This window comes from Oncorhynchus mykiss, chromosome 7 (assembly GCF_057628025.1).
Source record: "Oncorhynchus mykiss isolate SJ-2025 chromosome 7, ASM5762802v1, whole genome shotgun sequence".
In the NCBI taxonomy this organism is placed as follows: Eukaryota; Metazoa; Chordata; class Actinopteri; order Salmoniformes; family Salmonidae; genus Oncorhynchus; species Oncorhynchus mykiss.
This window is the reverse complement of record NC_143028.1, coordinates 32183797-32208750: the sequence shown is the minus strand read 5'-3', so window position 1 is coordinate 32208750 and position 24954 is coordinate 32183797. Positions and strand designations below refer to the sequence as shown.

Below are 24954 nucleotides of genomic sequence, written 5' to 3'. Positions count from 1 at the left end.
TCAAAGGTAAACGATTAATTTGATTGCTTTTCTGATTTTCGTGACCAGGCTTCCTGATGCTAAGTGTACTTAATGTTTTGTCGTGCGATCGATAAATTTACACAAACGCTTGGATTGCTTTCGCTGTAAAGCATAATTTCAAAATCTGACACGACAGGTGGATTAACAAAAGGCTAAGCTGTGTTTTCCTATATTGCACTTGTGATTTCATGAATATAAATATTTGTAATATTTATTGAATGTAGCACACTAGGGGGATTGCAGCCATAACAAGTTAACAATGTCTACACTGTATTTCTGATCAGTATGATGTTATTTTAATGGACAAAAAAAAATACATTTTCTAAGTGACCCCAGACTTTTGAATGGTAGTGTGTATTTTTTGTGTGTTGGGCATCAATTATACCTTGACTATCACCATTCATTCTCGCTGTCGATAATTCTAATGTTATAACTTCTAATTGTAACTGTATCCACTGGCGAATTGGGAGAGAGTGGAGTGATTGCTATCAAGAGCCAACATCTTTTTTTTGCGGCAGTGTTGTCTGACAGCAGTAATGGTCTCTGATTGATTGAGAGATTCAATGAGCTATCATCGTTAAGTAACATAGGAAATGCAAAGCAGTGAATATTTACATTCATGCACTTTGAAATAAATGTTGTAACTTTGTCCTAGAAGCATTTAAATGCACAGCACTCCCACATCATATGAATGAATATGCCTACCTGATACAGGGGACACAGTGAACAGTTGGGAATTGGGGCCAGTTTCCTTGGTGTTAAATACAGTCTGAACAAACTTAAAATGTATAAATTGATGGTTCAGATTACGGGATGCCAAGGTCCAATTTTCCCATATTCTGTTCCAGTTAAAGGGTTTTTCAAATTCACTTAGATCTGTGAACCATATGTGTTTTAATGGCTAGTTTTAAAATGTGTTTTTCAAAAGTTTATATATTATAGATATCAGTCCTTTCGGGAGCCCAGATCATTTATTTATAAATCCCATCGTTGGATGGTTTGGTAGTAGGGTTTCCCAAGGGATTCCTTAGGACAGCATAGCTGACCTAAATTGTAAGTATAGAAAAGGAGTTGGCTGGTAATATGTATGCGTCGTTCAAATCTTGGAAGGTTGTCAAACCATTACTGTCCATGATATTCGCAAGGGCACGGATTCCACATTTGGATCACTGGGGGGATGCAAAAGGCCGCCCTCCAGATCGCAAGGCATTATTGTGAAATATTGGAGTATAGATGGGCCATTTTGATTCCCAGTTACATTGTTTTTCAATTTTGCACCTAATATACATTTTGTGGGCAAAAAAAAGCACCAAAGCGTAGTTGACATTGTTTAAGGGATATACTGTATCAGTAAAGACCACGTCTTACAGTGCAATAGGAGACGTCATATGTCTTTCTATACTCAAATTATGAGAATGCATAATGAGATGACATGATCAGTAGATTTGAGGGAAATTGCTGTTATTTACATGACGTCAGAGCTCTGGCTCTGCTCTTCACAGTCCTGTATGGGTGTTGACTGACAGAAGTCCTGTTCTGAACTTGAGCACCTGGGACTCTAGGTATTCTGAAAGATGAGACGTTGAGGATTATTATAAATACCGCTTTGATGTCATACAAGCAAACACCCGTGAGTTCAATTGGGCACTTCACATTTCCATATCATAAAACGTTCACGATCACTATGTTTGATGTACCATTACAAGATGACATGGCGTAATACCCTTGGTTGTTCTGAACAGACCAGTTAGTTCTCTCACTCAAACCCTTGTCATTGTTTTTTGTCTTGTGTTGCACCTACCCCACATTTCCCAGGAATATTCTCATGTTACTGAATGTATCCGGAGTATTGTCCGATTTTGTTATCAACAAATGTGTCAAAGTACAGTAAATGTCAAATTCAAATCAAATCTACAGTGTAATGTTTGGATTCAGTCTTGTGTCAGGTGAACTGTTGTGTCCTCGCCTTTTGGTCTAATCATTCTCCCATAATCTCGAAACGGTTCCCTTTCAATTGCTGCCATGGATATGCATTTCATATTTTTTCTGTAAGAAACATTTCAATTTAGTCCTATCCATATAGGCCAATTCCAACGGGTGTAAAGGGTTAATCATTTAATGAAATAGGAGCTAATTCCCATATGTTCCAAGACAGACCAGAGATACAGTATGACCATTCTAGTCTATCAAAAGTGTTTTCTGCATCGAGAGATAAAACCCAAGGAGCTGTTGTTTCTAATTAAGTATTTACGATATCTAAGAGTCGACGGAGGTTATCTGAGGTTACATTTTTTTTAACAAACCACTTTGGTCCTGTAATTTTTGTTTGTTTTTGGATAGAAAGTGTTGTTGGTGAGAGATTCGGCACAGTGCAGTGACATTGCTCAGGCTGATCATCTCGAACATACTGTATAATTTATGTAGCTCTCTGCTCTGTCTTGTACTCTGTCTGTCTGGCACCACTGGGTGATGGGTGGGTGACAAGACATCTTCTCTCTCATGGAAAATAAATAAATGTCTCTCAATTTAATTTCCTGTGCGATTAGTCATAAGAAGAGAAGAGTAGGCGACTTTAATTTCATTTTCTGAGTTTATATGTTCCGTTAGTCTGTCAGCGTCATGTAAATATAGTAACTTATTTCATTTCGATGGTCAGCACCACACCTCAAAGTGTGTGTTTTCACTTTTGTGTTTGTTCTATTCTCTCCCTGGCACATAATTCTGGACCATGGGTAGCATGTCTTGACTGAGGGGTCTGGGCTTCTTGGTCCAGTGACAGGCCTCTATGTTGGAGCACAATGATTTGTTTGATTTATTTATGGGGTTAGAAAATACTTCACATATAGATAAAGAGAATACATTAGATCCAAGAGGATAACATAACAGTATCATATAACAACTTACATCCAATATGGTTCTGGAAAGGAAAATAATGACCAATTGACTATACATGAAGAACACACACTAGCTTTGTGTTATTTTTAAACCTGCTGCAAATACTGTGAAAGTATTTGTGTGTGTGGGGGGGGGGGGGGGGGGTTCTTTTATCCTTGTGGGGACATAAAATCCTCAAGTCCCACCAGGGACAGTAAAACGAGGAAAACTCAGCCCCGTTTCCCACATCCCCATGAGGTCAAAGGTTATTTTAAACTTCAGTGTTAGGGTCACAATTAGTGTTAGAATTGCGGTAAGGGTTAGCGGTTAGGGTTGTTTTATTGTTCTTTTTTTACTTCAGTTAATTTGAATACTTTCTTAACACTTATTTTTCTTTCAACTGCATTGTTGGTTAAGGGCTTGTAAGTAAGCATTTCTCTGTAAGGTCTGTTGTATTCGGCGCATGTGACAAATAACATTTTATTTGATGTTAGGGGCTAGGGAAAAGAGGGTTTTGAATGGACATTTCTTTTAGGTCCCCACGAGGATAGAAGAACATAACGTGTGTGTGTGTGTGTGTGTGTGTGTAAGCGCATGCTATCGGGCTCATCTGAAGTGTCACGACACCAATTTCAGGTGTCGTCATCCAGCTGGCTTTGTTTTATCACTGATAGATCCACCAGAGGTATTCTACTTCACACGTGATGATGAGTGCACTGGAATCTGAGAATTGGACACAGTTATGCCCTGTTAATCAGTGAGTTTGAGTGCCTTCACGAAAGTGTCACATCGAGTGAAGAAATGTCTGAACACATCTGAAGGCCAGTCAATCTCACTTGCTCACAGAATAAAAGAACAGTGATGTAAAGTAATTAAATAAAAATACCCCAAAAAATGTATTAAGTAGTACTTTAAAGTATCTGTACTTTACTATCTGTATTTTTGGCAACTTTTACTTCTACTTCACTATATTCTTAAAGAAAATGTACTTTTTACTCCATACATTTTCCCTGACACACACTTGTAATATTTTGACAGGAAAATTGTCCAATTCACACACTTATCTAGAGAACATCCCTGGTCATCCCTACTGCCTCTGATCTGTCAGACGCACTAAACACAAATGCTTTGTTTCTAAATTATGTCTGCGTGTTGGATTGTGCCCCTGGATATCCGTCAATAAAAACAATAAACATTTGTGCCGTCTGGTTTGCTTAATATAAGTAAGTTGAAATGATTTCTACTTTTGATGCTTAAGTACATTTTAGTAATTCCATTTACTTTTGAAACTTAAGTATATTTAAAATCAAATACGTTTAGACTTTTACTCAAGTGGTATTTTACTGGGTGACTACCTTAATAGAAAATGACTCAAGTAAAAGGGATCTTTACTCTAGTGTGACAATTGAGGACTTTTTCCACCACTATAAAAGAGTAACCCAGGATTGCTTTAGAATGTTTTGATATAATACCAAACAACTGTACCACACCCCAGTATTCCATACTCTGTATCCTTCCAACTAAACAAACACTGAGGCCATATTTAGTTGGCCTACACCTTTACTGTACAGTACTTCAGCCTTGTTCTCTCCTCTCCCCATCTAGTCTCAGATATCCCTGACCTTGGAGCAACGTAATCCAAAATATATATTTTTTTATTTATTTTATTTTTTACAGACAACTCTCTCAACAAATCACGAGTTTGGGTAGGCGGGGCTTAAAATGCGTCCCAACTGATACATTGCCGGAAGCAAACCATCTGTCTAGAGACTACGCTTCACCAGGCCCTTCATTAACTCCTAACCTCCCAGTAAAACAGTCCCCCTGTCTTTCAGCCCACAGTTTATGTATTAGATTCCGTACTATTAACCAAACACTGACTCCATAATATTATTTTGTTACCCTGGACCTTTACAGTGCATCAGCCTTGCTTTCTGCTCTTCCCCTGCCCACCACCCCTCCAATCCATACAACCCACAGCCAGAGCCCAGTAACACAGCCAGTGTTGTTATCCACACACACAGATGCACAATCTGCCTCTTTGTGAGGCAGGCCTTCATCTCTAAATACTTTGCATGAGCAGTTATGAAAGACACATTATTTCCTTCCCCGGTCGGTTCATTGTCTTAGCGCAGGCAGAGGGCCGGGGGAGGCAGGCTACAGGGGAATTACAGGGAAAGACTCGGGGGATTAGCCTAACAGCTAGTATGTGGGCTCAAATATGTGGGTTTTAAAGAGGGTTCTTATGGTAATGCTAATGGTGGGCTAGCCAAGCTGTAATCCAGACGAGGGTAAATTATTTTGACATGGACACGGTTGGGTTTGCCTGTACACTTTGCCTAAATGTACCCTTTGCCTAACACAAGCTGAAGATTTTGACTTCATCCAATCATGAGTACAAACGCAACATTTAAGTTGTAAACCATGTTTAGCTACTGTACATTTCACACATTGGAGCCAGTTTCTAGGGCTGTATTAATGGCAAATATTTGGTAGGCCTACAAATGTATTTGACTTTACTGTTTCCACAAGTGTTTACTCTGCATTTGATAGGAAATTGTGTGGTAACAATGGTTACTTCCTGGTGACTTTCAGTTTAAAAAGAAACTTTTTTTTTTCCAACTGTGGCTATGGCTCATGTTATATCACCTAGACTAACTGTACCATGTACCTTGTAACTTTGTCTCTTCTGCTGTCAAACAGTTTGCACGCATGCACACACACCCATGCACGCAGAAAAACATCTCACACACACATATCGCACAGGAAGAACAGAAATAAGCACCACCACCTGTATTATGTGTCATACTGTTCTGCTCCTTGAAGCCAATAAGGAAGTTATTAAACAAATCTCTCTCACAGACATACACATTCTGTGTCTAAGAAGGGAAATATCCCGAGAACAAACTGATCTCTTGTCAAGCTCATAGTCTGTAGAGTTATGTTTCAAATACTGTGTGTTGGCAATTCCACGGTAACAGAATGATGCTGATAATCTGATTTTTCACTTTAAAAGTATGCCAAATAAAAACTATTGATTTGAAAGGTAAAAAAACTCTATGCACGAGGACTACTTTGAACAATTTCCACAAAGTTTTGCAAAAACACATTTACTCAAACAGTGCACATGTAAAGTTTGGTAATAGAATGACTGTAAAATCTCCCTCCAATTTATGTGACCACGTTTTCCAAAAACTCTGTTAAATACCTACTCTGAATTAAGATTCAAAGATGCCTGAAGAATGTGGTGTCAGCTATGAAATTATAACTATTTTGGTTATTGACCTACAGTAAGTGAAGTGGGTGAACACCCAGTAACAGCATGATGGTAACAGAATGACATTGTTCCCTGACCTGTACTATTGACCCTTACAAATGTCTTTTTGAGAAGAAGTGGAAGTGAACCCTGGAACCCCAAAGAACTTTCATTGTGTTTGTAAACAATAAGCAGAATGTCTGTTAAATCGCGGCTGTAAACAGCTAGCTGGCTAAGCTAGCTAATCTAGTTTAGTTGTTTTCTCAAGGTAGGAATTTGCAGTTTGACAGAATGTATTCCTTGGTGGGATGGTCCTTACGTCCCGAGACACATCTATTTTTCTAAATTAAAGTTTATAGATTTCCCAAAGAAGCAACGCAGTGGGCTGCATTGCCTGCATGTATGGCTAGTAATGTTAGCTGCAGCAGGAGGTGGTGGATGATGTGTAGCACATGGGTAAGTTGTTTATTAAGTTAACCATCTATTCTAGGCAATGTCAGGTATCTAGCTAGCTACCTACGTGTAAATATGATAGACTGCCATCCATTAGTTGTTTTTTATGACACAAAAATAAGTTTAATCTGCTAACAATGTTAGCTACCAAGCTAGTAGCTAAGCTAGCTAGCTAAAGAACAGATGTCCAGTCCCAAAGAGAGAACTATGACAATACAAAAGCACAATTGAAACGAAATATCAAATGTTATATCATTTGAGAATAATTAAACTGGTCTAATTTCTATGTTTCCTAACCTCAGATACAGAGACCTGTGAAAGCTGCTATTCCCTGTCTGTGGATGAAGTTCACAAAGAAACTCCATCCAAGATCTAGCTACTGGGTGTGCAGGATTCTGTTACAGCCCTGACATTCTGCTTATTTTATTTTAAACCCCATATTCATTTAACTATTCAATCATCTCCAGTGGTGTAAGGTACTTAAGTAAAAATACTTGAAAATACTAATTAAGTAGTTGTTTTGGGTATCTGTACTTTACTATTTATATTTTTGACAACTTTTACTTCACTACATTCCTTAAAGTATGTACTTTTTATTCCATACATTTTCCCTGCCACCCAAAACTACTCATTACGTTTTAAAAGCTTAGCCGGACAGGACAATAGTCTAATTCACACACTTATAAAGAGAACATCCTTGGTCATCCCTGCTGCCTCTTATCTGGTGGACTCACTAAACACATGCTTCATTTGAAAATGATGTCCGAGTGTTGTAGCGAGCCCATGGCTATCCGTTAATACATTTAAAAAAACAGAAAATGGTGCCATCTGCCTTGCTTAATATAAGGAATTTGAAGTAATTTATGCTTTTCCTTTTGATACTTACGTCTATTTTAGCAATTACAGTCGTGGCCAAAAGTTTTGAGAATGACACAAATATTAATTTTAACATTCTGCTGCCTCACTTTGTATGATGTCAATTTGCATATACTCCAGAATGTTATGTGGAGTGATCAGATGAATTGCAAAGTCCCTCTTTGCCATGCAAATGAACTGAATCCCCCAAAAACATTTCCACTGCATTTCAGCACTGCCACAAAAGGACCAGCAGACATCATGTCAAGGCTGGAGATCACTCTGTTAGGCTGATTGAGTCAGAATAACAAGCTTCAAAAGGAGGGTGGTGCTTGGAATCATTGTTCTTCCTCTGTCAACCATGATTACCTGCAAGGAAACACGTGCCGTCATTGCTTTGCACAAAAAAAGGCTACACGGGCAAGGATATTACTGCCAGTAAGATTGCACCTAAATCAACCATTTATCGGATCATCAAGAACTTCAAGGAGAGCGGTTCAATTGTTGTGAAGAAGGCTTCAGGGTGCCCAAGAAAGTCCAGTAAGCGCCAGGACCGTCTCCTACAGTTGATTCAGCTGTGGGATCGGGCACCACCAGTACAGAGCTTGCTCAGAAATGGCAGCAGGCAGTTGTGAGTGCATCTGCATGCACAGTGAGGCGAAGACTTTTGAGAATGGCCTGGTGTCAAGAAGGGCAGCAAAGAAGCCACTTTTCTCTCCAGGAAAAACATCAGGGACAGACTGATATTCTGCAAAAGGTACAGGGATTGGACTGCTGAGGACTGGGGTAAAGTCATTTTCTCTGAATCCCCTTTCTGATTGATTGGGGCATCCGGAAAAAAGCTTGTCCGGAGAAGACGAGGTGAGCGCTACCATCAGTCCTGTGTCATGCCAACAGTAAAGCATCCCAAGACCATTCATGTGTGGGGTTGCTTCTCAGCCAAGGGAGTGGACTCACTCACAATTTTGCCTAAGAACACAGCCATGAATAAAGAATGGTACCAACACATCCTCCGAGAGCAACTTCTCTCAACCATCCAGGAACAGTTTGGTGACGAACAATGCCTTTTCCAGCAAGATGGAGCACCTTTCCATAAGGCAAAAGTGATAACTAAGTGGCTCTGGGAATAAAACATATTTTGGGTCCATGGCCAGGAAACTCCCCAGACCTTAATCCCATTGAGAACTTGTGGTCAATTCTCAAGAGGCGGGAGGACAAACAGAAACCCACAAATTCTGACAAACTCCAAGAATTGATTATGCAAGAATAGGCTGCCATCAGTCAGGATGTGGCCCATAAGTTAATTGACCGCATGCCAGGGCGGATTGCAGCGGTCTTAAAAAAGAAGGGTCAACACTGCAAATACTGACTCTTTGCATCAACTTCATGTAATTGTCAATAAAAGCATTTGACACTTCTGAAAGGCTTGTGTTCCATAGTAACATCTGACAAAAATATCCAGACACTGAAGCAGCAAAATTTGTGGATATTAATGTGTGTCATTCTCAACTTTTGGCCACGACTGTACATTTGCTTTTGATATTTATGCATATTTAAAACCAAATTATTTTAGACTTTTACTCGTGTAATATTTTACTGAGTGACTTTTTTTGTTAAGGTATCTTTACTTTTACTCCAGTATGAAAATGTGGGTACTTTTAACACCACTGATCATCTCTTGTTTTGGAGTAAGATGAATGTCTAAACCCACTAACCATGTACATAGGCATCCTTTGTATGATATTACATAGTGTTGACTCTTTGATTTAAGTATAGTGTATTTTTTCGTCGTTGAACTTTTCCTTTTTTGTCTTGTTTTATTTGAATGTCACGCTCATTTTGTCTGATGATATTGCACAGATTTGCAGCTGCAGCTGAAGTCCTTGATCATTAGGTGTAACGATCTCTGTACGGCTGACCTAGGATGCAACCCCTGTCCACAACAGCACTTCATACCCACAAAGCAGTGTCCATTATCCTACCAAAACCATGGTCTTTAGGTCTCAGGGTGGTCTACATCACCACAAGATGGCTATGGGTGCTTTGTCTCTCCTTGATTACTTGCATCCTATCTCCTCACCTGTATTGGAGAAGGTACAAGGACCTTCATCAATGGGTTTTTAGAAGGAGGAATCGAAGGATGAATTGAGAAAGAGCCTAGCACTTACCTGTCAACTAGCTCACATGTGCTACACACTCACCCCTCTGCTACACTCACTGACGACCTCCGCCGCCACATCAGCAGCCAGCAGAGCAGACTTTGAACTGAGTCAATCTAGCACCCAAATAAAACATTTTGTGGGTATTTATTTTTGCTACATACTCAGATCACACAGTCGGGGGATGAATGAGCCAGTTGTAAGCTGGGGATGATTAGGTGACAATGATGGTATGAGGGACAGCTTGGGAATTTAGCCAGGACACTGGGGTTATCACCCCTACTCTTACGATACGTGCCATGGGATCTTTAATGACCTCAGAGTCAGGACACCCGTTTAACGTCCCATCCAAAAGACAGCATCCTACACAGAGCAGTGGCCCCAATCACTGCCCTGGGGCATTGGGATATTTTTTTAGACCAGAGGAACGAGTGCCTCCTACTGGCCCTCCAACACCATTTCCAGCAGCATCTGGTCTCCCATCCAGGGACCAACCAGGACCAACCCTGCTTAGCTTCAGAAGCAAGCCAGCAGTGGGATGCAGGGAGGCTAACCATGTTGAAGGATACCAGATTTGACTCATAATGAGGCTAACCATGTGGAAGGATACCAGATTTGACAACTACAGCTACTGTACATGCCATCATGAAATGGATTAGTGCAAGCCCTGCTCTTGTAATGAAGGTAGGCCTTAAAGATGACATGCACAGTTGAGAGACATTATTGGCAAATATCACTGTCATCAGGGTGTGCAGAAAGGACTATTTTAAGGTTATTATATTACATTTCTAAATACATGTTGCTTAAAATAAATAATAATAATAATAATTTTGCGTCTTTATTTAGCCGCCTTACATATAAAACCATATTTGTTCATCAAAAATTGTGAATAACTCACCACAGGTTAATGAGAAGGGTGTGCTTGAAAGTATGCACATAACTCTGCAATGTTGGGTTGTATTGGAGAGTCTCAGTCTTAAGTCATTTTCCACACACAGTTTGTATTTAGTTTTCATGCTAGTGATGGCCAATAATCCACTCTCGCATAGGTATGTGGTAGCAAAGGGCATCAGCTTACAGCAGGACACTGAGCGCCACCGTATCCAAAATTCTGGCAGTGGCTTCTGATTTTAAATTACATTTTCACAACCGCTTGTTGCAATTTCAATGAGGTTATCTTGTTCAGCTTTCGGTAAGTGGGCTGTAGGTTGGGCATGAAAGTGATAACGAATTCAGTTGTTTTTGTTGTCCGTTTCGGGAAAGCACATGCATAATTGCACACCCAGCTAACTCAAGTACTTCGCTGTATCACATTTGACAATGATGGAAAGACCTGTGTGTTGTTCTTAATGCAGGCAGAGAAGAGCTCCAGCTTCTTAATCATAGCCTCAATTTTGTACCGCACATTGAATATAGTTGCGGAGAATCCCTGTAATCCTAGATTCAGATCATTCAGGTGTTAAAAAACATCACCCAGATAGGCCGGTCGAGAAACTTGGTGAGAAACTTGTCATCAGGCACAGACTGTGTCATCATGCAAGCGCTCAGACAAGTGAAAATTATGGTCAGTAAATTTTTTTATTTTTTTTAACAATGTGTCAATACTTTCCCCCTTGATAACAAGCGCACTTCTGTATGTAGTAAAAGCAATACATGGCCGCTGCCCATATCAATTGCATAATGCAGAAAACACCCAAGAGTTCAGGTGCCTTACTTTTCACAGGAACACCCCCCCCCCCCCCGTGGTTGAGCTAACGTAGGCTAATGTGATTAGCATGAGGTTGTAAGTAGCAAGAAAATTTCCCAGGACATAGACATATCTGATATTGGCAGAAAGCTTAAATTCTTGTTAAATTAACTGCACTGTCCAATTCACAATAGCTATTACAGTGATATAATACCATGCTATTGTTTGCACAGTTATGAACTTGAAAAGTTCTTAATAAATCAATTAGGCACATTTGGGCAGTCTTCATACTAAAGTTTGAATTGAAATGCAATGGTTCATTGGATCAGTCGAAAACATTGCACATGCACTGCTGCCATCTAGTGGCTAAAATCTCAATTTTGCCTGGGATGGAATCATAAATTGTGGCCTTTCTCTTGCATTTCAAAGATGATGGTAAAAAAAACAGTAGATAGTTTTTTTCCTCTATTTTCTTATACCAGATCTAATATGTTATATTCTCTTAAATTAATTTCACATTTTCACAAACTTCAGTGTTTCCTTTCAAGTGGTATCAAGAATAGGCATATTATTGCTTCAATGCCTGAGCTACAGGCAGTTAGATTTGGGTATGTCATTTTAGGAAAAATTGAAAAATGGTTCCGATCCTTTCTTGGAACTACCCATCCCGGATCCGGGAGAATTGTCATCAACTACACTAATTAGCAGATCCTTAACTTCTTTTAAGGTATAGGGGGCAGCATTTTTACTTTTGGATAAATAGCGTGCCCAATATCAACTTCCTGCTACTCATGCATATTATTAGTAGATTTGGATAGAAAACACTCTGAAGTTTCTAAAACTGTTTGAATCATGTCTGTGAGTATAACAAAACTTATGTAGCAGGCAGAACCCCGAGGACTAACCGTTCAGATTTTTTTTTTTTTAGGTCTCTCTGTTCAGTGGGTTCTCATTGGCAAACAATATTTCTTAGGAACTTTTCAGTTCCTACCGCTTCCACTGGATGTCACCAGTCTTTGGAATTTGGTTGAGGTTATTCATTTGTGCAATGAAGAAGTACGGCCATCTAGGAACTGCGTAACACTGTTGAAACTTGAAAAGTAGCTTGTTTTGTTGTGTTCCTGTATTGAACACAGAGAGACCCGTCTTCAATTTGATCGATTATTAACGTTTAAAAATACCTAAAGTTGTATTACAAAAGTAGTTTGAAATACTTTGGCAAAGTTTATAGGTAACTTTTGAAATATTTTGTAGTGACGTTGCGCATTTTGGAAGCCGTTTTTTTCTGGATCAAACACGCCAAATAAATTGACATTTTGGATATATATGGACGGAATTAATCGAACAAAAGGACCAATTGTGATGTTTATGGACATATTAGAGTGCCAACAAAAGAAGCTCGTCAAAGGTAAGGCATGTTTTATATTTTATTTCTGCTTTTTGTGTAGCGCCTGCAGGGTTGAAATATGTTACCCTCTTTGTTTACTGTTGTGCTTTCATCAGATAATAGCATCTTATGCTTTCGCCGAAAAGCCTTTTTAAAATCTGACACGTTGGCTGGATTCACAACGAGTGTAGCTTTAATTTAGTATCTTAAATGTGTGATTTAATGAAAGTTTGATTTTTAGATCATTTTATTTGAGTCTTCCGCGCTGCATTTTCCCTGGCTTATGCCCAAGTGGGACGCGAGCGTCCCCTATACCATAAGAAGTTAAGAGGTTTTAAGTTAAGAAAGTTAACCATTTTCACTGTACTGTCCAAAACGTCTTTCAAGCTGTCAGGCATTCCCTTGGTTACAAGAGCCTCTTGTGTATGCTGCAGTATACCCAAGTGGCATCGGGAGCAACTGCTTGCACGTTACCACTCCACTATGTCTCCCTGTCATGGCTTTTGCACAATCAGTACAGATAACACATCTTGACCACCAACGTCCATTTGATGTCACAAAGCTTTCCAGTACTTTAAAATATCCTCTCCTGTTGTCCTGGTTTCCAGTGGTTTGCAGAAGAGGATGTCTTCCATATTTGAACCCCCATAAACATAACGGACACATACCAGGAGCTGTGCCATTCCCGCCACGTCTGTTGACTCATCCAGCTGTAATGCGTAGAATTCACTGGCTTGTATGCGAAACAGTAATTGTTTCTAAACATCTCCTGCCATGTCACTGATGCGTCGTGAAACAGTGATGTTTGATGAAGGCATTTCAATGGCATTTGGCCACTTCCCACAGCATTGTCCCAGCCATATCCGTGGCAGCAGGAATAATGAAGTCCTCCACAATAGTATGGGTATTGCCTGTCCTAGCCACTCGGTAGCTCACCATATAAAGATGCTTCTAGCCCCTTATTAATGGTATTGGTTGCTTTTATACATGTCTTACTACTCGAAAGTCATCTTAATTGTCACTCAAACTCCTGTGGCTTTTTTTTCAAATTGGCATGTTTCGTTTCTAAATGTCTGTGCAAGAGTGAAGGCTTCCCGCGAGAGAGTAACGGTTAATGTGATTGGATGTTAATTATTTGACTAGGCTACCTGTATTTGACTGTGTTGTTATTTCGCTGAACACTGGATAGTTTAGTTTTATTTTTGGCAGTGAAACGAGGCTACTCAGGCGAGGGGGAAAAAACATCACCCAAATGTATTGCCCCATTGGAAAATCTGAATGGACTGTTTGAAAATGTGAATTTTTGACGTACCCCCGACGGCGTTGCAAAGCCAAGTTAGAGGTTGCCAGTTACACATGCAATACAAATTCACCATTCTGGTTTAGATTCAGAATGAGGAAGGAGTAACTCTCTATCAGAAAGGACCAATCAAGATATTAATTGGCCACAGCGGAAGTTGGGTACTACCCTAGGCCCGGTTTCCCGATAGCGATGGAGTGAGTGTTTTAACAATCCATATTTACTGCAACGGCCGAAGATGTAACGTGTGTTTCACAAAACATGTTCACTAAGTGTGTCTTTGAGGCATGTGTCGATACTGATAGGATCTAAATGAAGGCAGCGCTGCCCTTGTATTAGCCTTTCGCCATTCAAATTTGACCTTCATTTAGAGTAATTCTAAATTACTGACGAAAGATCAGCTTCTAGAAAGATACTGTCACCTATGGCCTCAAATATTGAGGTGGCGTATTCTAATGATTGCTTACTCCTATAATTATGCACTAAATCAAGATTTTGCACGTCATTGCGCACATGGTGTTAGCCGACTCATCGTGAAATATATTGTGGCAAAAATTAGACCGCCTACAATTAGCAAATTAATAATGAATGAACAATTGATTTGTAGCCTAATACTGTAGGCTACCGGTAATTAGCTTTTAATGCAGTCATCTCGGTTTTCATTTGAAGCATCTTTTTATCTATCACTTGTTTGTAACATCTGCAAAGACATTGGCAACTTTGTATTCGTAGTCAACTTCGTTGTGAAGTTACCGGCGGTCACAGAGAGAGAGAATCAAGATGTTTATCTACATTTAAAGGAGATCTTCTGTGTATAAAGTGACGTGGTAGGGAGGAAACACATCTAAATATGGATTTCGGTGTTCTATGCATGTGTTCAAGTGCATCTTTAGTAACAGTGGTTTTGGGAGATAGCTCGGAGATTCAATTTAGCCTCAACATGCTTTTGGGAAAGCTGGCTCAGATTATGCCTTTAAGTTTGACTTGGTCCTTGGGAAACCCATAGATGAGCATACAATGGTGAATGTGCGAGCCTCTGATTTTCTAGTTTTCTGCTATGATGAAAATTGGATTGGAATTGCAGATGATGTGGATGATTAAAACTTGGACGTGAAGGTGAAATTCAAGCATTCAAGTTTCCAGCAAGGTAATTTTCTTGGCCAAACAGAGAGGATATGTCATGTACCAAAAACAAGCACAATCTACAACATTAAGGCACCAACCACTGAAACTGGTTGCCAATATCATTTGGGATGTAGCGACATCACTCCAATAGAAGATGCACTGAAGCAAGAAAATAAAGTGAAAGACTAAATTAAGAATTAGTAGTCCTCTTGGCAGTTTTTTTTTTTATTTCATATGAATGTATCTGGACAAACCCATTGTTCTAACTTTAACTCTTCCCTCTACATTTTATAAATCATTATCATTTGAAGGTTAAGTTTTGAATTAACATTGAGGGAACACCATCTAGTGGTTAGAACCTGGTAAGGTAACACTTTATTTGGATAGTCCATCCGTAGATGCTCTATAGCAGGTATTCCCAAATTGGGGTACGTGCAATGCTGTCGGGGGTACGGAAAATAAAAATGTGATTCAAATACAAAAATATATAATAATTGTGTGTGTGTGTGTGTGTGTGTGTGTGTGTGTGTGTATGTGTATGTATACACAATTTATTTTATTTTTATTTTTTCATTTTTTATTTTTGCAGTGAAACGAGGCCACTCAGGTAAGACAAAAATAATATCATTTTTTTTTCCTTAACTGAGTAGCCTCGTTTCACTGCCAAAAAATAAAATTAATCCATCTAGTGTTAAGCCAAATAACAACACAATGTCAAATACAGGCAACATAGTCTAATAATTAACATCATATCACATTAACCGTTACTCCCTCGCGGGAATTCCACTAACGGTCCATATGTAGCCAAACGTAGCTGCTGCTCATTCTGTTTGCTCAAAAATGGATAAATGGTGAAAAAAAGTAAGGCCTGTGTCCATAGAGACACGTACCAGCTCTACTGGTAGTACTGCTACTACCAGAAGTACTACACCTGCACCTGTCGACTACACAAGTTGTTCTGCTTTCACGAGCAAATCCAGTGCTGGCATCAGTAATTCTACATTTGCCCAGCTAGCATGGACACTGACAGTTGTGAATCTAATGCAGCCGAAGAGCACCTGCCCCCTTACCCGGGAATGTATGTAAGGAAACACCCCCCTGAAATGGACAAAAATGAATGGGAAGTCATTGGCACTGGATAAACCATATACACGGTATCCAATACCACTCAATTCGGCGTCATTTCGTTCAAAGTTGATTGCAAATGCCATATGGCAATTGTCAGGTGTAACACTTTAAAAATCCAACAGGTGGCGAGCGCGCTCCACCGTGGTTTTTCATATTGCAAATGCAACACAAGTCAACATCCAAAAGTAACATTTTGAAAAAGTGAAAAAAAATTCAAACGCCTAGCACCCCCTTAAAGTGCTTTTTGGACCGTTTTTCGAAATTCTTTCGATTTAAAAAATATATATTTATTATTTATTTTTTGTCAATTACACGTGTAAGAACTGTATGAATATACTTTTGTCCAATATTATTATCATAATTTTTTTTTTTTTTTTTCAACTTGTGCATAAGGCATGTGTTTGGTCCATTTGCAATATGATTTCATAGGAAGTCAAAAGTTACTTTTTTTTGGCCAAATGCCATAAGAAATGTCCAAATGCAATATGAAAGATTTGAAAATGCAAAATCAGGATGTTATGTCCATTTGCCAAATGCACGTGCATTTGCAATATGTTTCAATGGGCATTTACCATCACAAATTTGTCATGCTCAAAAATCATGCAGAATTGCAAAATTGACTGACCTGATGAACACAGGATGGCCGGGCAGTGATGGAAAGGAACAACAATCGCTTGTTGTTGATTTCATCATCATCATGTCCAATTGGTGATGTTTTTTTCACTGTTGAATCATATTGCAAGTGCACGTGCATTTGCAATATGTTTCAATGGGCATTTACCATCACGAATTTGTCATGCTCAAAAATCCTACAGGAATGCGAAATTGACTGGCCCGATGAACTCGGGATGGCTGGGCAGTGATTCTGGTTCCTCTCTATCGCTCGTTAGGGTTGATTTCAGAATGTCACTCTGGTGATGGTACCTCACTGTTTAACAATAGACAATAGTCACCAGCAAGTCGCCGTCCATCAGTCAATTAGATATCATTCTGACACCAAACCAACTTTTTCCAACTCGTTTAGTAGCCAACTATCACATACTTCAGAGCTGGCCCAAAATTCACAACACCTTCTGTTCAAACTATAATAAAAACGTAAAACACGTAGTTACGTTCTAGCTGCGGGTCCAGTTCTGATGTTATGTGTAGGCCTAGTTGAGGCGACCCCGAATCCCAAGTTTCAGCTCGATAGGTCATTTGGTGCCCGAGCAAGACCCTAATTGGTGCTGAAAATCCACTTTTTCCATGCCTTGCTACGGGGTCCTTGAATGAGCTATCGGACAGAAACGTTGGGGTCCGTCTGTATGGGCCGAGGCGGTCGCAATGCACCTAGTCTTGCGACTCTGGGACATTTCTAAATGTCGTCATTTTCGTGATGCAAAAATGAATTTAAGTTATTGCAAATGTACAAGGCTGTTTCTCGGTCCGAGAACCTTCTAGAGCCACATAACTCACCACGCACTATCGACCTGAGGTCTAGAACAGGTTTCTAAAGTTTTGGAACTTTAGGTCTAGTTCCAACAAGGTTAACTAATGCAGGCAGTGTATGTCTCTACTCTCTCTGTGTGTGATTTTGTTTTTCTTTGCAATTTTATGGGAGAAATGACTGATTTGCAGTTCAGCCTAATCACACATATGAAGTTTTGGAAAGATCTGACTTTTTTAACCCTTCGAAACAGCCCCTGTGACACCATTTATGACACTTCCGGTTGACACAGGAAGCTATAAGTCAACACACATCCTCATTGGGGTATGCTTTTAAGTTTTAAGTATTTATGTTAAGAACTGACTGATTTACACAGGGTTGAATGCACTATTTCTATCAAACTGCAGGTTGGGTATGGATATACACTTTTAGGGTGATTTTTAATCACTTCCGGTTGCTCCAGGAAGCTTAGAATCAACACAGGTAGACCTCAGAGTGGCCTGATGGATTGTCACCGAAGACAGGTTCATAAGGCATTCATAACCCACATAGGCTTCAGGTTGAATTTAGGGGTGCAGGCAATGTATTCCTATGGGGAGAGAAGTCAATGCAAACTGTTTGATGTAAACACCTTCTTTTAACTTTTAAGGGTTAATGCCACACGGTCAAGGTTAGGCTTGCACAGATCATCCTAACGGTTCTCTCACTGTCACCCAAAAGCAAATGACAATTAGGGCCAGGCTTCATTTTGGGCCTTCTCTTTTTCAAGGTCGCTGCACTCAGAGCGAGCTACGGTCAAGCGGGGCGTCTCGTTGAACTCGGCACAGTCTGGAGACTATGGTGATGCCGTTTTTAGTGTTGATTTCAGAATGCCATTTTGGTGATGGTCCCTCTCCGTTTAAACATATTGCAAATGTACAAAAGTCAACTAGCAAGTCAGTGTCCATCAGTCAACTAAATGCCGTCATTTTCGTAATGGTTAAAATGAATTGAAGTCATTGCAAATGTATGAGGCTGTTTCTCGGTCCGAGAACCTTCTAGAGCCACTTAACTCACCACGCACTTTAATCAAAAGCCACTGCCAGTTTACTGGATTGGGCTGCGCTCAGTGTCCTGCCTTGGCAAATCGCGCTGTTAAGGCACTGATGCCCTTTGCAACCGCGTACCTATGTGGGGGTGGATTCTCGGCCCTCACTAGCATGAGAACTAAATCGAGGCACAGACTGTGTGGAAAATTATTTAAGACAGACTCTCCAATACAACCCAACATTGCAGAGTTTTGTGCATCCTTTCAAGCACACCCTTCTCATTAACCTGTGGTGAGTTATTCACAATTTTCGATGAGCAAATAAGATTTTATATGTAAGATGGTTAAATAAAGAGCAATTATTGATGATTTTTATTATTTGTGCCCTGGTCCTATATGAGCTCTGTCACTTCCCACAAGCCTGGTTGTGAAAAAACTCACACTCATTCTTATGTTAAATGTATCGTATAATGTGTGTGGCAGGCTTATAATGATGGCCAAAAACAACATTGACAATAATATAATGATGGCCAAAAACAACATTCACAATAACATTGTGAAGAACAAGGCTTGCTAGGGGGACAAAGCAATGCTTGTTGTAAGGACAACATGTTAGAAGCGTAAAGCGTGGGGGCTGGTGGCTAGCAAATCATATCTCATGTAAACAGCGTAATAAGCTAGATAGTTAGAATGCTTGCAGATAACATCTAGCAATAATGAGCACAGTAGAACGCTATAGCCACGAAGCTAGTGGGGCATTAGCTAGCTAGCAGCTACCTCGTGGTCAAGGTGCCGTGGCTAGCTCAGTGCTGCCTGAAGAAAACTGTATGGGGGCACAGTTAGTCTTCAGATAGTGTGCTCCTGTGACCGAATGAGCCACGAGGCTGAGACCGTCGCTCTGGTTAACACAAACGGGGGAACTTAGGTTAAATTACGCGAGAGAAGGGAGCTAACAATGCTAACGTGTTGCAGGTAGGGTATGCTAGTGAGGTTAGCGTGCCACTCAGCGAGCTTACCAAGTTAGTCTAAGCTTTGTAGCATGGGATAATCGAGTTGCAATAGCTGGCCATGAAGCAAGCTACCAATGGAGACTGAGAAGTAGAAAGGAATTTTTACACAAAACAAAAATCTTTCGTTCAGTACTCAACTTCTCGACAGGGTCCGAAGACCTACGCTTGGCAGCGATGTCCTTTAAGGTTCACTTGTGAGCAGTTAAGCAGGAAAACAGGGATCCAGTCGATCTGAGGAGAGCTAGAGAATGGTTCTCTTTGTGAGGAAGAGAAGCGAGAATAACCAGAGGTCTGGAGAGTACCTCATTTTAAGAAGGTGATGGGCTCACATCATTTGCCACTACCTGTCTGTCTCCAACAGATTATTTTGATTGGTTATTCCAAGAGTAGGTGATCTTAGCGAATCCCCATTGTGAGATATCAAAACAAATAATTGTAAAGAGAACTTTGTTTATTGTCTTTCAAGGTTTGCCATACAGTATCTCTGATCTCTATGTTCCTTTTCTTTAATTTGTCTCTGTCATTCTCTGTACAGCCTATTATAGTGACACACCTCCATGGCATTAGCAGTGGTATAAAGTAACTAGGTAAAACTACTTTGAAGTACTTACGTTGTTTTGGGGGATATCTATCTTACTTTACTATGTATATTTTTGGCATCTTTTACTTTTACACTATATTTCTAAGGAAAATATGTACTTTTTACTCCCATACATTTTTCCTGACACCCAGAAGTACTTGTTACATATTTGAATGTTCAGTCAGGACAGCAATATGGTCCAATGCACGCACATATCAATAAAACGTGTTGTCATCCCTACTGCCTCTGAACTGGCATACTCACTAAACATACATACTGCGTTTGTAAATTATGGCTGAGTGTTAGTTTGCCCCTGGCTGTCCTTAAATAAATAGAAATGCTGCCCGTTTTGCGTAATATAAGGAATTTGTAAGGAGCATATAGCATTTTCTTTTTACTTTTACTCAAAGATGACAACTGATACTTTTTCCAGCACTGTACTTAATTATATTTAATACCAGATACTATTACTCAAGTAGTATTTGACTGGGGGTGACTTTACTTTTACTCAAGTATGACAATTGTGTACTTTTACCACCACTGAGCATTAGTTAGCTCCAATTATTTCTGATGGAGAAAAGAGCTGTTTTCCACACCCTGGTAATTTGTTTGTTTTAGTTTTAGCCCACTTCCTGCTGTTGAGAACACACACAACCCACACAGCAGTGGAGATGTCAGAGTAACATCTTTGTGATGCTTAATGTATTCTTAACAAGTCTCAGTGGAATTATAAAGTTCTATAAAATACATTTATACAGCATTAGAGATTCTGTCTCATAGATTCTACAGGGTCTTGTTACATCAATGCATTTAGTTTGTTGCATTAAATGAAGCTAATATTCCATTGCTTCCTCTCTTGCTACCTCTCTCGTTACCTCTCTCTCTCTCTCTCGCTACCTCTCTCTCTCTCCCCAGTGCTGTATTGATAACTATGAGGAGATGGTAAAGATCCTGTTGAATCGTAGTGCCAGTGTAAACGCCCAGGACAATGAACTTTGGACCCCGCTACATGCTGCTGCCACCTGTGGACATGCAGGACTGGTCAAGGTCCTCATACAACAGTAAGACAGTGGCTTAGTCACACTACATATAACACTGCAGCTTTCCATCTATATGTCTTGTATTTATTAATGTCAGATCTGTATTTTATTTGGTCCAAGACTATTACAGTACAGTTAGAGCATACATTTTTACTATGTTTTTGATCCCTGGGGAGATTAAACCCATGACCTTGGCATTGCTATCGCTATGCTCTAACCAATTAAGTCACACTTATCTCTTATTGGTTTTCCACCTTCCCAGTGGAGCAGACCTGTTAGCTGTGAACTCTGACGGCAACATGCCCTATGACCTGTGTGAAGATGACCCTACCCTGGACATCATCGAGACCGCAATGGCAAATCGAGGTGAGCGAATAAAAAAAATATATATACTGTTTTGATATGTCAGTCGGCTTTCACTGTAGCACCTGAAGTCCCAGTTCTCTGATATCCTCAATAATATAGCTGAACGGTAGAGCAGTGGAGGCTGGTGACTTGAAAAATGTAGGAGGATGGGAGACCCACGGAATAGGCGTGGACTGCACGGAGACGACAAAGCGTGTTTCAGAGATTGTCTTTTTTTTAATTTTTTTTTTAACCTGAAACCATTTAATAAAGACATTTATAGTCAAATATTATTGGGCTACTTACACAGTGTTGGCAAGGGATCACAGCAGTGATTGAATGATTGTATCCATCGATCAATCAAATGTATTTTTAAAGCCCTTCTTACATCAGCTGATGTCACAACGTGCTGTACAGAAACCCAGCCTAAAACCCCAAACAGCAAGCAATGCAGGTGTAGCAGCACAGTGGCTAGGAAAAACTCTCTAGAAAGGCCAGAACCTAGGAAGAAACCTAGAGGAACCAGGCTGAGTGGTGGCCAGTCCTCTTCTGGCTGTCCCGGGTGGAGATTATAACAGAACATTGCCCAGATGTTCAAATGTTCATAGATGACCAGCAGGGTCAAATAATAATAATCACAGTGGTTGTAGAGTGTACAACAGGTCAGCACCTCAGGAGTAAATGTCAGTTGGCTTTTCATAGCCGATCATTCAGAGTATCTCTACCGCTCCTGCTGTCTCTAGAGAATTGAAAACAGCAGGTCTGGGACAGGTAGCATGTCCGCTGAACAGGCCAGTGTTCCATAGCCGCAGGCAGAACTGTTGAAACTGGAGAAGCAGCACGACCAGGTGGACTGGGGACAGCAAGGAGTCATCAGGCCAGCTAGTCCTGAGGCATGGTCCTAGGGCCCAGGTCCTCCGAGAGAGAGAGAGAGAGAGAGAAAGAAAGAGAGAATTAGAGAGAGCATACTTAAATTCACAGGACACCGGATAAGACAGGAGAAATACTCCAGATATAACAGACTGACCTTAACCCCCCGACACAAACCAATACAGCATAAATACTGGAGGCAGAGAAAGGAGGGGTCGGGAGACACTGGCCCCATCCGACGGTACACCCGGACGGGGCCAAACAGGCAGGATATAACCCCAACCACTTTGCCAAAGCACAGCCCGCACATGACTAGAGGGATATCTCCAACCACCAACTTACCATCCTGAGACGAGGCTGGGTATAGCCCACGAAGATCTCCCCCAAAGAACAACCCAAGGTGCGGTGCCAACCCGGACAGGAAAATCACATCAGCGACTCAATCCACTCAAGTGGTGCACCCCTCCTAGGGATGGCATGGAAGAGCACCAGTAAGCCAGTGACTTAGCCACTGTAATAGGGTTTGAGGCAGAGAATATGAATTGAGTTTTTTTTTTACTTCAGTGCAGGACGGGTTGAGATGTTCAGGGGCTAGGCTTCAATGCAGGACAGGCTCACCATGGATGGATGGTGTTGAAGTGCTCAACTCTTCCATTGAGGACAGGATTTGACTTGGAAAACAAAAAACAATAGCACAATGCAGTTAGACAAATGATAAGTTCATTTAATAAAAATAAAAATAATAAGTTCATCAAAGGAAGGATTAAAGTCACATTGATTTGTAATAATGTGATTATGTTTGCGTATGTGATGGACTCTACATACAGTAATGAGAGAAAAGGGATAAGCTATTAGCAGTGCTTGGAGAATAAATATTCCATGTGCCAGTAGATGAGAGGGCACATGAGACATGGCTTCAGTTCATATCAGGAGAGAGTTGACACTGTTGATGGAGTGGTCATCCCCTCTTAGAGCTGCAATATTTAACCTTTTGGGCGACCTGACCAAATTCACATAGAATTGTGTGTTATAGATCTGTCATTCTCATCGAAAGCATGTCTAAGAAGCTGTAGATCTGTTCTATGTGTGCTATTTCTGTGTTTTCCGTTAAGTTCTCTTTCAGTTTTGTACACCAACTTCAAACAGCTGCAAATACAATATGTTTGGTCTGACCCACAATTCCAGTGGGTCAGAAGTTTACATACACTAAGTTGACTGTGCCTTTAAACAGCTTGGAAAATTCCAGAAAATGTCATGGCTTTAGAAGCTTCTGATAGGCTAATTGACATTTGAGTCAATTGGAGGTGTACCAGTGGATGTATTTCAAGGCCTACCTTCAAACTCAGTGCCTCGTTGCTGGACATCATGGGAAAAAGAAATCAGCCAAGACGTCAGAAATAAAATTGTAGACCTCCACAAGTCTGGGTCATCCTTGGGAGCAATTTCCAAATGCCTGAAGGTACACGTTCATATATACAAACAATAGTACGCAAGTACAAACACCATGGGACCACAGAGCCGTCATACCTCTCAGGAAGGACACTCTTTCTGTCTCCTAGAGATGAACGTACTTTGGTGCGAAAGGTGCAAATCAGTCCCAGAACAACAGCAAAGGACCATGTGAAGATGCTGGAGGAAACAGGTACAAAAGTATCTATATCCACAGTAAAACGAGTCCAATTTCGAAATAACCTGAAAGGCCGCTCAGCAAGGAAAAAAGCCAGACTACGGTTTGCAACTGCACATGGGGACAAAGATTGTACTTTTTGGAGAAATTTCCTCTGGTCTGATGAAACAAAAATATAACTGTTTGGCCATAATGACCATCGTTATGTTTGGAGGAAAAAGGGGGAGGCTTGCAAGCCGAAGAACACCATCCCAACCGTGAAGCACGGGGGTGCAGCATCATGTTGTGGGGGTGCTTTGCTGTAGGAGGGAATGGTGCACTTCACAAAATAGATGGCATCATGAAACAGGAAAATGATGTGGATATATTGAAGCAACATCTTAAGACATCATTCAGGAAGTTAAAGCTTGGGTCTTCCAAATGGACAATGACCCCAAGCATACTTCCAAAGTTGTGGCAAAATGGCTTAAGGACAACAAAGTCAAGGTATTGGAGTGGCCATCACAAAGCCCTGACCTCAATCCCATAGAACATTTGTGGGCAGATCTGAGAGAACCTGTGCTCGCAAAGAGGCCTACAACCTGACTCAGTTACACCAGCTCTGTTAGGAGGAATGGGCCAAAATTCACTCAACCTATTGTGGTAAGCTTGATGAAGGCTACCCCAAACGTTTGACCCAAGTTAAACAATTTGAAGACAATGCAACCAAATACTAATTGAGTGTATGTAAACTGCTGACCCACTGGGAATGTGATAAAAGCTGAAATAAATAATTCTCTACAAT

General features: G+C 40.4%; 1 protein-coding gene across 1 annotated transcript in view; it reads left to right on the top strand.

Moving 5' to 3' along the window:
• LOC110527702 (protein phosphatase 1, regulatory subunit 16B) overlaps positions 1-24954 on the top strand; it is a 135067-nt gene that overhangs the window by 86568 nt on the left and 23545 nt on the right. The window contains exons 4-5 of the mRNA XM_021609156.3: positions 21204-21349; positions 21591-21694. Coding sequence (XP_021464831.1) covers positions 21204-21349; positions 21591-21694 — 250 coding nt within the window. The remainder of the gene's footprint in view (positions 1-21203; positions 21350-21590; positions 21695-24954) is intronic.